The following is a 16,862-nucleotide window of genomic DNA, read 5'->3' on the forward strand; positions in this document are numbered from 1 at the left end:
ACTGAGGGAGCCACCCAGCCTGTTTCAGTCTGAGTTTTTAGGTGTTGACTGCATGATGGTGGAGGTATTCCTGACTTGAATTGCTATAAATGGTATAAAAACATACCAAGTTTAAAGGTCATGTTAGTGCAAGACCAACGATTTCTGCATGTGTTGGTGGACATACTAATATATAACTCACCCTGGTTCAAATGCCAGCGCTGTATTTTTCCTTACAGACTATCCAATGGTAGAAGAACATGGGGCCACTTGGAGACTTCCTGGAACTGGGGATTGTGCAAGTTATGTGAATGTGTGTGCTGGATATCTGACATGAGCTTCACAGAAGGTTGCTGTCATTCCTGGGCTTGGGAGAGTAGTAACAAATTTGCACCGGAATTGCAGAATAAATAATCCTCACCTTTGCTCAGCTGAATGTGCACTTTTTTGGCTAGGCCAAAAGCATGCATACATCTCAGCTGTGTATTCCACATGATTCCTGTCCATCTAAGCACACATCAAGGAACATGTTGTTCACTCCTGGACAGAGATTTTACCCGTGTGTATTAGTCCACAGACCCAATAGAAAGACCGCAGCCCTGTAGCTGATGTGCAGCTCCACTCAGTGTAACACATGGCAGCAGACTGGTGGTTGAAATGAGACCGGAGGTCCAAATAGCAAAAGTTCAGCACTGTCGAGGGTGTTTAAAAGCTGACGGGTCGCTCTCATCACTTCTTGGAAGTGAAATGCGGGTTATTTCTGTTCTCTATGTTTAAGGCTCCATTGTAACAGCTACCATTCCTAAAAGCTAAACTGTTTTAGTACCAACAGGTGAAATAAGTTTAGGCCTCTATGAGAAGTCTCATATGCTTTAATCTGATAATGTTCTTTTCTCAGTACATTGGTTCTGACTTTGAGGGGACATGGTTACTGACATTGGGGGCTGACCTCCGCCCGTGTCCAGCACGGCTGAGGTCACTGTGGAATACAGCAGTTAGTAGAGATGCATATCTGAAATCCACCCACTTGTCCAAGTCAAATGCTAAGGAAAAACACACCTTCATGCTTCACACTGACTGTCCCATTGGAGAAGCAGCTAGCCTGAATGGATAAGTGAAGCAAATAGCTGATTATAACAGAGTTTACAATAGAGAGAAGAGCCCAGACAATAATGGGGCAATTGGAAAGTCTGGATAAATGCACTGGAAATCACTGACTCTTCGTTTGCATGTCTTAGCACGGAGACTGTCATTAAAATTGAAGCCTGCTTTCTACAGTAGGAAAAGTGTGAGGCTTTGTGATTGTGGCTATTTTTACCAGTGACTGCAGAACCTGAAGGACAGGAAGAATCAATTAGGCAGGAGCGTGCCAAGCCAAAACAACACACAGCCTCACCACAGACCGTGACTCACCAGCCTTTTTATAAACTAATTTCCTCAACAAAGAATGAAATTGAGCTCAGGCCAGCTTTGGTTGTTTAGAAAACACTGAGAGCACCACGAATAGCTCTCCAGTCCATCTGGATGAATGGACAGACATCCCCTTCCATCTTGCATCCAGACAGTGGGAGTATGGCATCTTTAGCAGCCAGTGCACTGCAAGGTTATCTATGGTTAACCTGAATAGCTGGGCATAGCCAAAAAATCCTTTTCTTCAGCTCTTCTTCATGCAAGATCTCTGCTTCTTGTGATCTTCAGACATAAGCCATTATTGTTACTACCTGTTACTTGCCTTGCTGTAGTGTCTGGGGCCCTCAGCCAGCAGTTATGCTGCCCTTGAACAAGATGCTATTCAGACATATAACAAGACTTTCTGAGCCTCAGAACAATTCTCATGGTACACAACAAGTGGGACACAAAAAGGGGTGAAGCAGCCAAAGGTGAACTGTAATGGGATAAAACAGGAGGAAGACATAAGAAGGAAATAAGGGTTGACTAAAGAGCAGGATTACAAGGGGGAGGGGAATTCTTTGCTACTTTTTTTTCTTTTTAACAAATGCATTATTCTCCATCCAGGGAAAAAAAGCATGGCTACTTACCAGTAACTGCAGAGATTTAAGATGGTTGCTGATGCACGTTTCCTAAAAGGGCTGTGTCTTGCATCAGGCACTTGAGCATATTCTGGAAGCCCTCCTCTTTAGGGAGTAGTATCAGTGTCAGCGAATACTACACCACAGGAGAGGTGAAGCCTCCAGACATCTCATTTATTTGTTTTCTGGGGTTGGAGGGAAAGGCTCACATCTGCCTGGCATGCCACAGGGTTTCCTAACCAGGTCCTCTGCAAAGCTACACATGTCAAACACTGGCTGAACTTGGCTCATTCCTGATCATGGTCATGTTAAAGGAGAAATCAGAAGAGGGGAGAGAAGAGAAAGCTTCCCCCCTCCCTTCCTTCAGTTTTCCCATTTGGATGTTCTTGTATATGATTAAGGTTCTCCAGAAAAGCCCCCCTTTTTAACCACTGGGCCTATAAAGACAGGCATACAGGAGTCATTGGCCTGCCTGACAGGAGAGGCTATAAAAGCCACAAGATGGACCTGTGGGACAGAAGCTTGGTAAGGGAAAGGAGGAATAATTCATGGTAGGCACTGGGGTGCAGAGGAAGAGGATGGGGAGGGACATATGCGTGTCCTAGTGATGAAGGACCATGAGGACTAAAGGAGCAGGAAGAGTCGCTTCTTTCAGGGACAGAGGAAAGAAAGGAAGGACAGAAGTGGGAGGAGGACAGGAGCAGCTGGCAGGAGAAGAGAGGCATGAGACTACCTATGGTCAGAGCAGAAATCCTATGAGTAACGTATTTGAAGTCCAAGTTTGCTTGGACCTGAATCACATGCAGTTTCTCCATATCTGGTACCACATGCTGTTCTTGTGGGGATCCTGAGCTGGATTCGTCATCTCTGCGATGCTGCTGGGGCTGATGGAAATCTTCAGACATGAACGCCAGTGTAATGGTGTGCAGGCTCAGATGCGGTAGCACCAGGCAAGCAGAACCAATCCCTCAAAGTAAGAGAGGTTGATTTTGCTTTTGTGGTCACTAGTAAGTTCAGCAAGCAGAAAAGGCTATGCAGGCTGCTTGCCAGTGACCAGCAGTTTCCAGAAGAACCGTACCTCGGAAGATCTCTGAGGGGCAAGGGAAATCCGTGCCTGGCAGCTTGTGTGAAAGCGCTCATTTGTCTGACAGTGAAATCCCAAATTTGTCCGGTGGGTGAACTGTCTGACCGATGAGGGGTTAAAGGCTTGTTGCTTCCCAAAGCAGAGGCTTGAGTGTTCAGGCTGCATAGAGGTAACAGCTCCAGGTATAATTTGAAAAGGTAACTGTGTGCTTTTACTGTGACCAACACATGGCATTCAAACATGGCCAGTGCTTGGGGACTGGAAAGGAATTATGCAAAACCAAGCAGGATCCTTTTTTTTCTTTTTTATTTCTTTATAAAGAAAGGAAAGGATGGGCACGCCAAGCCAAAACGGCGGAGTACAGACAAAGGTGAGCACTGAGGCTTCTCCTCGGGGGCCATCCACAGTAAACTCTTGCCCTGGTAGAGTACAGCTCCCCATCCCTCCTGCCAGGAGGGACCCAGCACGCAGCCAGCCCTTCAGCACAATCACAGCTCTTTGAAGTTAGTTTGCACAGTTTCACAATACCATCAGCCCACGTCACGGCGGGGCAGCAGCAGCTGAGGCCAGCAACAGCAGCAGCAGCAACACTGGATACAGTGCACAGAAAAAAGGGAGCAAAGAGCTTATTTGCAAACAGTTGTATGTAACAATATAGAAAGTCCAAATATCATCATTCTGCTATAAAAATATTACACTTCATAAAACCATGTACTATAAAAAAAATCTATTCAGAAACGCTGGTAAACATAATAAATATCTGTACAGCGGGTGCCCTTTTCATACAGGAAACGTAAAAAGCGTGAGCCTCAGAAATCATCATTTGTAAACGTGAATATGGAGCCTGTAAACAAAGTGCTAGATCATGGTTCGTATTTTGTCAAATTCATTGAATACTACCCAGGTAAACCCCTTGCACACATCATCACCTAATGGCCAGACCACCACTCCGACAGGAAAGGGGAGCCTGCTCTGAGCTGTCCCCCTCGTTTCACTGAAGGTGCATATGGATTAGGGACTAATACAACAAGAGTGAGGGAGGCAGGATTTGGCTCTGAGTAGCAAACCAGAAGCAATCTTTTAGCAACTGTTTTTCATTTTCTGCACTTCAAAATGCTTATTTCCAGCCTCTCCTTTCAAAATTCTCCTTTATCAAAGAGGGCATGCATTTTCCTCATTTGCCTTCCAGGCTACGGAGTCTCTGAAAACTATGACCAGCATCATATCCATTTAGGAGACATGATGGAGCCCAAATTGCATCGGTAACGATGTATACCTAAGCAAGAAGTAGTGGTTGTAGAGTTCAACACTGAACATCATGGTTTACACAACACAGGCTGATGCAAAGGGCCAAATTCGTAATTTTAGACTCTGAACTTTGGGCTGCAAAACATTTCCATGTGCAAGCCTGTACTGACATGCATGATCAGATGCCTGGTTAGCTGGCTGATTGCATGTGTCGTCACTCACTTGCATATGGAAATGCAAGGTCTAGGCTCACAAAACACGTGATTAGATTTTGGCTAAAATTTGTCTCTAAGAACTACTGCGACTTTATTTGCTCTGCAACATTCTTGTTCTGCACCGGCTTCTATCCACCCTTCACCTAAATACTGAGAATTTTAGTTCTGTGCACAGTGAGAACCTTACTTTTAACTTCACTTTATCTTCTGAGTTTCAACACTCAAAGTTTTGCCAACTTTCAGAGTACGAGAGGATGCGCAATTGTTGCTTGTGGCTGTTGTGGCAGACATGGAGCCACAACGACATGGAGGGGAGAGTGTCGGACTGTGTTCACATGGGAACTGAGCTACCAGAAGCAGCTTAGCCACAATGTTTTGGGGCAATACAGAGTTTTAGGAGTGGGGTCAGCTAGGAAGTATGACTACACACTTCTATAGGATTATGATGTATACTTCAAAAGAGAAAAAGAAAACAGGCTTGCACATTTCCCTATTTTAATGAACTACATTAAAACATCTTATTAACATTATTTTAGGCCTTTTTATTTTAATGTAAGGAATATCTGAGGTGGTTGGCCCAGTTGTGCTGCTTGCCTGTCTTTTAGGATTCAGACATGTGACCATGGATCTTGCTTGGCTCTTGTTTAAAGACACCGTCTGCAGATGTTTAACAAGAGAACTTTGCTTCTAAGTATTTGCTTTGGCATTTTTGCTACACATATCTTAAGATACAGCTTCAAAACACCTGAATGAAAATAATCTTCTGGTGAAAGCTAAGATATCTCCTTTTCTGCTATAGTAATCTGCTTTACCTTCCATGTTTGTCTTCCTTACTCCTACTAGGTAGGGATCTAGAAAGCTGTAGCACTCTACAAAATCAGGAATTTCCTCTGTAAAAATGGTGATTTAAAAACAAACCCCATGATTTTTTCTATCCTCTTTATAAAATCAATGGTGGTAAAAATACACACAGTCAACTTTATTTCCCCATGGCATGTCATCTCCAGCCCTACACCTCCTGGTTACTGGGAGTTTATATAAACTTGTGCTCAATTTTCAGAAGCCTGGACTTGTCCTCCCCCTCTGCACGCACAGCTGGGCACCGGTAACCTGCTGCTGTACAAACATCCCATCATTTATCGCACTGGCTCTGAGCTACACCTGAGCTCAGCTCAGCAGAGCTCAGAGGGAGAGAGGTGACACTGACGTTGTAGCCACATCAATGTGTTGACAGCACTGCTGGCAAAAAAGATGCTGTTGCTTTCCTGCTGTCCCCAGCCACTTCTTCTGATGCACAAACATTTGCTTTGCCCTGTGGTGTCCTAGATAAGGGAGGTGCGAAAGGACAGATGAGCAGCTGAGGTCAAGAGAAAGTGACTGCCTGCCTTTTTTAGCATCAGCACTCACATGTACTGGAATAGGCTCTGTGGACTGGCAGCATAAGAAACCCTTGTGACACTCATGGCTTAGGGGATGATCCAAGCCCTGGCATAATTCATATCATAGACACACAGCAATTGCCATACTTGACCAAGGTCCGAATGTATTCAGCTGTACCAGAGCTGAGTACAAGTTGTTAGAGAGAGCACTGCACTATGCAGGCAAAACCAGCCTGTCCCTTAAAGATCTGCATACTGATTTCTAATAGAGTATGATCTACCCTGCAAGCCAACAGATTTGTTGTCCCTTTCAAACTCAGTCCAAAACCTTTTCAGCCATAAGTCTGGCTGAGAAGAGTCCCAGTATTACATCCAGGGTTAGGTGAAGCAGAGGGACACGCAACGTTGTGTCATGACGTCATGTCACACAAGCTGTCCTTCTCTCAGCTCTCTCTGCTTGGGTTATCCCCACTATTCAGGGGCAGTCTCAGGGAGCTGCTCAAGAGGATCTAAAATCTGTTGTCAGGTGGTCATTTTTTTCAGATGTAGAGATTGATTACAAAGTGTCTGTGAGGGTCACTTGTGGTTTGCTGAAAAAGTCAGGCTTTATAAATGCTATCTGCTGTTAAAACTTGCTTGAAAAAATGAAACAGACTTTAAACAAGTAAAAATTTACAGGGGACAGGGGTCAGCTCTTCCTCTGAGCAGCATCTCCAACACATTTGCCATATACACAAGCTGTGGTGCTGTGTAGGAACCAGGGCAACTCTTCCCATTGCATAAGAACCATTTGGCTTCTTCAAAGTGCTGGAGCTGCAGAGGTGGGGTCCAGCTCTGTGAAATGTGGGGAGATGCCTCCTCCTTGCTGGGCAGACTCCTGTCTACTGAGCTGAACAACAGTTTTTGAAGTGACTCTCCAGATGAGCTGACTACGTCTGTGGCAGATACACGTTAGTGTGCCTTGGATTGTCATTGCTTTGCACACCTTGATGGTTCAGAAATGTAACTATACTATTTGAAATAGCCTAAGGCACTAGGTCACTTTGCGGCCTAATAACCTTCAAGATGGTATGATCTAATTCAAAGTGATTTTTAGACTTTCAGGAGTTGAATGTAACATTTAGTAAAAATATGGAGGGGGGGGGGGGGAGAGAGAGAGAGAGAGGCTAAGCATTCTTCAGTTAAGTTTTGTCCTAGAAAGAATAAATGCTTATTGCTGAGCTATACTGTAGCAAGGAGTCTGGAAAGGAGATGCTGGTATAAAAGCAGCTGTAGCAGTAATTTAGCCATGGCTATGCATCTTCGCCTGGATCCATCTGGGCTGGGGGAAGCGGTGGGTACTATCAGTCTGAAATGACGAGAGCCAATGGCGTCTTCCTCCCCCTCTGCCGGGAACAACTGTCCCTTGGATTTGCTGATGGAGGCTCTTGTATTTCAGTCTAAGTGAGCTGGATCAGCAAGACTGACAGTGGAAATGGTTTAACTGAGCTCATCTTGACTGAAACAGGTCACAAAACCCTCAGAAGAGCACCTCCCGTGGCAAGCCTGGGGAGGGGGGCTGATCTGCCGTGGGGGTCCATGGGGATGCAGAGCTGGGAGAGAGGGGAGGCTGGACAGGGCAGCTTCTTCCATGGATGGGCACAGCTGCCTATGCACACCCAGAGTAACCACTACCGTTTTCAATGACAGATTTTCAAGAACGCCGCAGACAAAACTCTTCTGGGTATGACCTCGAGTACTGACTACACTTCTATTCTCATTTGGACAAGCTGGGACAGCATGTTTTTTGTGTGTGTATTTGCATAAATACACACGTGTACATACATCTGGATGCACTGGCAACAAAATCTTAATAAGCAAACCCCATTATATGTAACTTATAGGCTTATAAAGTAATTAATGAGCATCAATGTGTATCATTCTCTATGTGGCCTAAACCTTGTGTGGTTAATAGGGTGATAGCTGGTGGATTAGAAAGAGCTAAATCAGGAAGAGATTCAAACCATTAAACTTCAGGAAGAGCATCATCCTTTAAACTTGGCCTACAATAATATTCATATGAAAAAAATGTTCAAAATGCTCAAAATGCTCAAAGAATTAAGACTGAGTATATCAAGAGGGGATTAGACTGTTTCCAATGGCTGTGAAGAGAAAGCAAACTGAAGCAATGAAAGATGACCAGGAAATCTCAGGGGGGAGACAAAAACTGTACATAATATTTACAACACTCTTTCTGCCCATATACAATACAATTACACTGACCATTAAAAATACATTTTGTTGAAACAGCACAAATCAGCTGGGACCCCAGAAAATCCAGCCGTCCCTCCAGGTTGCCCTTAGCATCCCTGTGCCCATCTTGCCTTCTTTCAGGATAGAAGTCACTTCCAGGGAAAAAAGGCCTGGCCAGAGCATTTCTGCATCAGCCAGGATATCCCCTGCCTGTGGACTCGCCTCACAGCGTGCTGCTAGCAGAAATATGTGAGACTTAACTTCTAACAAGAGGAAAAGTGTAAAGGCAGCAAAAAGCTGATACTGAGCACAGCTTAGCTGGAGGAGAGAATGAGGGCTGCTGTGTACATAACCATAGTCACACACCTGCACGTGTTTGCACACATCAGTCCAAGCCAATTCAGCCACTGTGTGAAGTTTCACAGCACTGTTTATTCTAGAAAAGAGAAGGGCTTCAAGGAGAGCTGCTTTGCAGCAGCCCTCTGTGCACAGCACATAAACCTGAACATTAAATATCGGTTTAAATTATTAAGAATAAATTTAAATTTAAAAATAGACTAATGCAAACAAACAAAGTTCAGTCAACATTGGAACAGAGATAGTTTTAGGAAGCATATTGCTATAGCAAATGCAACTCCTTGTTCCCTTGGACACTCTGAGGCAATGATCTGGTAATTCCAGTTCAGCACCGAGATGCACGTACTACGCAACATGGACAAGTTACCATCTCTAGCATATGAAGCTCCATGTTCACATTTTTCTTTTTTTCCTGTCACAACAGAAAAAAAGCCAACACAGCACATTAGCTTTTCCCACAAAGCATCTGAGGTGACAAAATTTACTTGGAAAACAAAAATTAACAAAAGCAGTATAAAGAAGAATCCTGGTCAGCTTGTGACCACCATAAGCCAAGATGGGTAAGAAAAAGCATAAAAAAATAGTTCACATCCGGCACCACAAACCTTCCTCACTTTCTTTGAAATCAGGGAATGAGAAAAAAGGTCCATTTTGCTGAGACCGTCTCAACACAGTTTTCTTTTCCTGAACCTGGAAAATCCAGGTATTAGGGTACAGAACTTTTGTTTTATATGTATATAAATACACATGTACAGATTTATATAAATATAAAAGCAGAGCATCCTCCCGTTTCTCCTCATAATTTATTATTCTTAAAGCTTATAACAGAGTTAGCTGGACTCTTCAGAAGTGGGCACCCTCTGCACACACACGTGGCACAGGGAGTTTAGCTCTGCCAGAGCGGAACAGCCAGACAGGAACATGAAACGTTGGGTGACGGAGGCGGATTCGGGTGCGCAGCCAGGGAAGGGCAGGGAGCAATGACTGGAAATGGCCTCGCTTGCTCCAGGGTGGCACTCCGGCCCGCCACAGCCGGTCTCCGTGAGCAGACTCGGTGACGGCATGGGAGCACGCCTGCACTGACCCACCCGGCCCCTCGGCAGCCCAGCTGCCCACACACCCTCTTCTGTACCAGCCGCTGAAGGGGGCCTTGCTTTTAAAGGGAGTCCCAGTTTGGCCCCCAGGCACGTGCACGCTAGTTCCCTTTGGCAGTACTCCCCACCACGCTGCCATGGGTCTTTTTGCCTACTGTCCTCAAAGTCGCCCGTGCCACTCCCTGCCTCTGCTCCATTTCCCCTCACCTAGTCCTCCCAGACCTCCTGCTTGCTGGCGGAGACCAGACACCTCTTTCTCCCCAACCCACAGGCTCCTACTCACACTGTTTTAAGTGAATGCTTTCCCACAGTCTCATAAGACCCAATAATTTCCTCAAAGGACTGAGTTTCTCAGAGGTTTTCTGCTATCAGAGACTGAGTAAGTCAGGGCTGGTGGCATGCACTCCTCGAGCAGTGCTGGCTTCATTCCAGAGAGGGTAGGAGCAAAGTGCAAAAGATTTCTTTAAATCAGAAGGTATTTCCACCACCGACAGCTCTCTCTCCTTCATGTTGTATAGCACTTATTTCAAGTAAGGTATTATTCATGTGTCTCTGCAGCCTTCACTCTTCCTGGAGTGAGTGGAGATTAGTAGATGTCTACTGGTGACCAGCTGAGCCACTTCATGATGCATCCTGGAACAGCTGAAAATATTCAAACTGCGCTTTTCATAGCAAAAAGTGCTTTTCTTGAGAAACAAAATGAAAACAGTGTTCCCATGGAACATCTTAAGGACTCAAAAATAGTATTTCCTAGGATGGGAAGGGTGGAGCACACCTACTTTATTTGGCTTTATCTCAGTAAGGAAACAGAGCTACTGGCAAAATTGGCACATCTTTGTGAAGTTGTTAAACTTGGGACCCTGGCTGGAATGTAAAAGAAAAGATGGAGCAAAGGAGAACTTTGCCTTATGCTGGGCTTCTGCTAGTTCTGGCGATTTCATGTGCAGGTTGTCCAAAAAGTTCTGCTAGCCAAGTAAAGATGAATCTCTCAAATAATAAACTGTGGGTTTTCAAAGAGGCCTTTTGGGGGTACTGCTACAACCTGGTAGAGGTAAGTCTTTTCATGCCCCTCCGCTGAGCCAGATTGGAGGACAATACAGGCTCCAGCCTCGGTGCCTGAGGTGCTCGGTTTAAAGCAAAGTAAGTGGCTGCCATTGCACCCTGTAAAACAGAGAAAGAGAAAATGCTGGGCTGAAATTCAGTTCTTTGATGCTTTTCACCTCCCTCTCCCTATTCAGTCTCCTGAAAAAATGGACGTGCATGGACGATTTCCATGAAATGATAACAACATTTAGGCTGGCAGACAGCTTGGGTCTCTCTGATTCAAAGCGGTGGCAGTACATGCACAGAGTCCCACCAGGTCATTACAATGCAGCTTGAAGTTAAAAATATTGAGCAGGTGACAGGTCAAAAATCTTTACTGTTAATATGGTGCCATATTAAATTTGGCCCCTGTGGCAAATAATCTTCCCAATTTCTCTATTAGTTTCCAGAATATTTACACAAATGACAGCTCATTCTGCAAGGAAGGAAGAGACAGGGGGGTAGGATGTACCTTCACCAGGTGAACATCCTGTCTGCTGAGTTGGTTTTGAGACAGATACTCCCTGTTCACTATCCATGGATGCCTTAGGACCTGGACTGCTGTGAGGCGCTGATGAGGGTCTACATGAAGCATCTTTGACACAATGTCCTGGGTTTAAGAGGAAGAAAACAGTAAAAGGGAAACAGTAATTAATAGCAGTGTGGGTTTTACTAAGATCTTCCTGGTGGCAGTGTCATCACCAGCATGTCCAATGGAGAGAGGGATGCACTTTAGATACGCTTTACATTTTTTAAGGGTAAAGTCTGATCTTCAAAATTTTCAAGCGTAATGTTCAACTCTCAGTTGATAATCCAGTCAAAAGATAACGTGGAGGGTATTCAGCTTACTGAGTGAGTGTTAACTACTGGTGACCTCATAGGGGTGACAAACTCCAACTAGAGAGAATGCCATCTGGAGGCATCTCCTCACTGACTCCAAAACATGCTTACAAGAGAAGCTTAGAATAGAAATCTAACATTCAGGCAGCTGAAATTCAATGAGATCGGTTCTACCACGTCTGAACGTTTTAATTTCAAAACTGGACATCTGATTAAAAATCCATTGTGAGGGTCATAGGTGTTGGTAGTAAGATGAATATGTTACTAGGATTGCTTGCAGTTTTGTGGTGGGATATGTCAATGTTCTTCTGTTGGATACTACCAGTTGCTAAAACTGAAATCTCTTCAGGAATCTCTAAATGCTGTCAAAGTTTCTGATTAATGCCAGGCAACTGGAAGCTTGCCAGCTTTCCTGCCCATCTACCTGTCTCATAGACCAGTGCACAGCTTCATGCCCAGAAGTCTCAGCACCAGGTGAATTTTATCTCCTGGGTTTTCCATGCTTTGTGATAGATGGGCAGCCTAAACTGTGAACTGTACAGGAGTTAAAAATGCTAGTTTTTGATGCTAGTTAAAAATGCTAGTTAAAAATGCTAGAACTGCCTGCTCCTGGTTAACTTTGAGGAGCAAAAAGGTGATTCACTTATAGACCATGAATTTGTGGCATTGACTACGCTACACTTCTGTTAAAAGTTCATTTGCACCAAAAAAGAGTTCTGTGCTATTTAAATCTCAAGAGCATTCACAATTGATGGTGCTATATTATGCTTTGGTTTAATGAAATAAACTACCAAAATTCCTGACACACTGTTTCATGCAGAGTGATAGAAACATAAAGAAGCAAGCTTTTATTTCATGAGGCACTGAGAAACAACCCTTCTGACTATCTCTCTCTTAAGTTTGTTGCAATTGCAGACTGCAAGCCCATTTCAGAGAAGAAAAAAATCTGAGAAAGTGTTCACTGACCTTTGCAGTATCAGATACTGAATCCCAATTTCCTCCTGTAAGTGCATATTTGCCACTGCCAATCCTGGCCAGAATCTCCTCTGGGGTGTCATCTGGTCCATTTGCAAAAGGAGTGAACCTATTTTAAAAAAGAGAAAAAAATACAGTGTAATTTGCAAGTATATGATTTCTAGGACCTAGTGCTGACTGCCACTGATTACAACAGGAATTTGGTTCCAGAACGGACCACAGACATCGCTGCTTCGTTTTCACTCAAACTCTACAGCCTGGTGGTTCCTCATATTAAGTTGTTCTGCAGAGGAAAAGACTGATTCCTCAATTGTTTGTTTAAATTTTTGTTCTGTTCTCATTTTTTAGGAATGAAATATTCTTTTTAAAAAATAGACAGTTTTTTACCTCTTTAATTGTTTTAACTCTGCTTTATTGCCAATAGAAGTACCTTGATAATGGCAAGAAAGGATAAAAATAATAAAGGATAAAAATTAGGATCTGAAACAGAGAAAAGAAAAAGAAAAAAGAACCCTTTATAATCTATTTTGCAGTGCTTTGTAAACCATAATGTGCAAGTCTGTTGGGCAAAACAAATGATTTGCAATAGGTTATTTTAAATCTTCCTGATCTAGCCAGTAAGAAATTACTAGTAATATGCACCCAGGTTTAGCGTCACACGCAGAGGGCACACTTTTTGTCTTCATCAAGAGACAAGTGATAAGATTTTTGCAGCTGACTAAAATCTACCAGGCCAAATTTTACTCTGCAGTCTTGAACAGCTGTGGGTTTAGAAGAAGGGGGTATCTGGGATTTTTGTACTTTTCCTTCCATCTGTCTTTTCTCTGCTGAAAACTTGCCAGTTTGGTTTTTAGATTGTTAAATAGTTGGTTGGGCCACTGCTTCCTCTCCCACCTGGTTTCTAGTAGCACATTCAATCCCTCGTGCTGTATTTTCTAATTTTCAAAAACATGTCAGATTCCACAGAAGTTCAGCCCAAAGAGATACATAATATTATTGCAGTCTGTAACTATCAAGAGGGAGGCACTAAGAGACTGGCTAAAACTCCAAATTCTGTCACTACCTGCATTAACAGGACCCCAGGCCTGTGCTCGTCCTGGCTGTCTGAGCCCTCTCTGCTCATAGTGATGGGAGGAGAATAAAATCCTAGCTGCAAATGATAGTCAGTTCCTACTACCTCTCCTCTGGTGAGGAAGAACAAGACCATCCCTAAGGATGGAAGAACAAGACCATCTCAGGTGCAGCAGTGGCACCTGAGAAGTCAGCACTCTCAACTCTTTGCATTACTCTTATTTGCTCTTGTAAGTGCAGAAGAAAGTGAGATACAAGTTACTAGCACCTGTTGGCAAATTTAATATCCACTAACTTGTGTATTTCAGATTCAAATATATTTAGATTTTTTTTTTCACATGTTAAAAAGAAGCATTTTTAATATAATCAGGTAAACAAATGTGACTGTGGGTAATGTATTGATTTTAGTTTACTGGTTCTGGTTGTGTATCACTGCAAATCTATGGCATTAGGCAAATAGAAACAGGTTTTTGGAGATCCCAGCAGACTGGGAGACTGCCCCAGAAAGTCACAATATCTTTCAGCTAATGGTGAACACATTTGTGCTCAGGAACAAAATAGATGGGATAGAAACTCCTGGCACCTTTTCTATAATCCACGAGGCAAGGGACATGAATAACAGAAAGGTAGGGTCCAACTCTTTGTTTTCTGTATAAATCTAGGAGTGAATCCAAGCTTCTTGCCACAGCTGAATGATCATGAAGCAGATTAGAGAGTTGTGAGACATCACTGAAAAGTTTTGAGCTGCCCTTAGGGACGATAAATGTGCACATACCATACCCTGCAGCCAGCAAGAGAAAGGAAATTCAGGAGCCTGATAACTCCAGATTGGGTTTGTGCACTGTGTTTCCCATTCACCCTAATGCATCTTATTCCCATCCTTCACTGCTTATTTCAGTCTGTCTCTCTGGGTTTTCTTGTGTCAATATTTAACTTCAGCCAACACATTGGTAGGGGTTTTTTTGCCAAGTACCCCCAAAAAGTTCCTGCTGCCTCTTGCTGTTCTTGCTGGTCTGTTCATTTACTTTCTGTCCTTTCCGCAGCGTATTTTTCAAATAGCATCTGAAAACAATGTTTGGGGTTTTTTTTGTTTTTTTTTTTAGCCTTTAAAGGCACTCAGATACCTCGATAACAACAGTAGAAGATGAATGTAGCTGAAGAGAGTACATGTGTTACTAGAAAGGAATGAACATCCTCTTATGGATAAGGTGAACATGATATGGCTCTTCATACTCCTACACTCCTCTCCTAGTGTAAAACTTTCACACTGCTGAAGTGGTGAGTGAGCATTATAGGAGTCTAGGTCTCAGTGAACACTTATGGGCACAGGCTGTTAAAAACCTAAACAACTTGTAAAGTGTCAAAGATCTTTATGCGTTCTGGAAAATCTTATTCTAATTCTAGGTCTTGGCATCTATTTTCTTGCCTCATAGAGCTGAGCACATTTCTCAAAGAGGCCAGATAGTTTGCTGTCTCTGTCTGCGACTCCTTTCTGGCTTAATCAGTGCTGAAGTGCTGAGCCCAGTGGAGACTGCTGCTCTAGGAAAACTTCTTCACTCACCCTGCCAACATGGTATACAGTAGGATCCCCAAGCTCCAGATGTCACAGGCTGCATCGTAACCTTGGCGTTTAAGGACCTATGTGAAGGAAAGAGAGAGACAAAAATAGGTTGATCTGCATTCCTGAATTTTTAGTTCTGGTCTTCAAAAAGCATCGATTAGTGGCTGTATCTGCTGACATTTCCAGGGCTTAACTGTGTATCTGGCTTGAACAGGGGCTGCCTCAGGAGCAGAAGGTTCAGTAGTGGTGTGGAGCCCGGGCTGGAGTGAGCTGGTTAGTGTTCAGGCCCAGGACAGCTGTCACCTCCACAGTGACAGAGACGAGTGCAGTTTGTTGCAGGCTCTGCGAGCCTCTCTGACCATCTAACACACAGCAAAGCAGAACAACATTTCAGTGTTTTAAAATATTTCTTAGAAAAAGCCCGTTAATACTTCAACATGTATCCTCATAAAGGTTACCAAGAACACTGTGGACACAACAAGCGTAGGGCTGAGTGACAGTGATAAGCATGTCTGAGCTCAGTTTGGATTTGATACAACAAATGGATGCACAGTAACGCGTATCTAATGTCAGACGAGTGAAGAAGCATGACAACTGCAAAGAAAGGTAAAAAGCTTATTCTGTATTAAGAAAAGTGGCCACATTTAGGCTGGACTTAACAGATAATAGGCCAAAACTTGATCCCTTTTCCCTATGGGGAAAACAAGACCCATGGTACTCAGCAGAGATCTGACCAGTAGGTTCAATGTTGGTACACGACAGCGAGTTATAACAGTAAGGGTAAAATTTGGATTTCACTTATGATAATGCATGCCAGAAGAAATGCCTATTTGAGTAAGTGCAGGTCCAAGTGAAAGTGAAGTCACCAACTGAGGCAGCATTGCTGAGATTAGGGGAAGAACTATATTTTTGTTTGGCTCAGAAAGCTCAAGGACCACCTCCAGATCTCCCACTTGCTCGTAAAAGGAAACCACCCTTCTGTTTATTCAGTTCTGACACACAAGGAGAGTTTTGTCCCCTTCTGATGGATCAGTAGATACATTAATTTTTTGCAAAGCACACGGAAAAGGAATGTACAAATTCAGCAAGTCTTTCTCTGACCTGCATCCTTATTACCCAGGAGTGATTTCAGCTATCTGAAGTCTATCACAGAAAAGAGCAAGCACTGCTAGGAAAAACAGTTCCAGAAAATGTTGCCTCGACAGATTTTACAAATGATGAGTGGTAAAGCAGCCATCTGCCAGGTATGCTGCTGAGCGAACATTTGCTACCTGGAAAAAAAAATGGAGAAAAAGCCGCATTTCCTCCTGTTGACAAAGCTGGTAAAATCCTGCTTCTGCCTCTCTCTCCTGCACATCATATATACGCTCTCTGGCTGTTTCAATTGTTTCTATTTCTTTAGTTCCTGCATTAATTCCCCCTCTGTTAATGTTAGTTTTTACGGGAAAAACTTATTTGCTATTTGACAAACGCAATTGCTTCTTGCTTCACTTGTGAGACTGAATACCCAACATTTTTCTTTTGGTGTGGCCATTCTCGTTGCTTCTTGAACAGTTATATTTTCATTGCCATCGCTGTCTTACTCCAATAACCAAGGACAATCTAGTCCAAGGCAAAGGACATAAAAATGGGGCAGTGATGATGTTTAGTGGAGCAGGGTATTAAGCAAATGGTTACACAACCCCAAAATGATGGGCAGGTGTCACTGTGTGCT

General features: G+C 43.5%; 2 protein-coding genes across 2 annotated transcripts in view; one reads left to right on the forward strand and one right to left on the reverse strand.

The window, feature by feature from the left end:
• The window catches only part of LOC140649278 (uncharacterized), a 47,027-nt gene that overhangs the window by 11,525 nt on the left and 18,640 nt on the right, over positions 1-16,862 (forward strand). The gene's annotated exons all lie outside the window — the stretch shown is intronic.
• Positions 3,395-16,862, reverse strand: part of RPS6KA2 (ribosomal protein S6 kinase A2) — a 183,784-nt gene continuing 170,316 nt past the window's right edge. Inside the window, exons 18-21 of the mRNA XM_072856239.1 lie at positions 15,149-15,225; positions 12,508-12,625; positions 11,174-11,311; positions 3,395-10,779 (exon numbers count right to left, since the gene is read on the reverse strand). Of these exons, the coding sequence (XP_072712340.1) occupies positions 10,654-10,779; positions 11,174-11,311; positions 12,508-12,625; positions 15,149-15,225 (459 nt within the window). The 3' untranslated portion in view covers positions 3,395-10,653. The remainder of the gene's footprint in view (positions 10,780-11,173; positions 11,312-12,507; positions 12,626-15,148; positions 15,226-16,862) is intronic.

This window comes from Ciconia boyciana, chromosome 3, assembly GCF_034638445.1.
Source record: "Ciconia boyciana chromosome 3, ASM3463844v1, whole genome shotgun sequence".
Lineage (NCBI taxonomy): Eukaryota > Metazoa > Chordata > Aves > Ciconiiformes > Ciconiidae > Ciconia > Ciconia boyciana.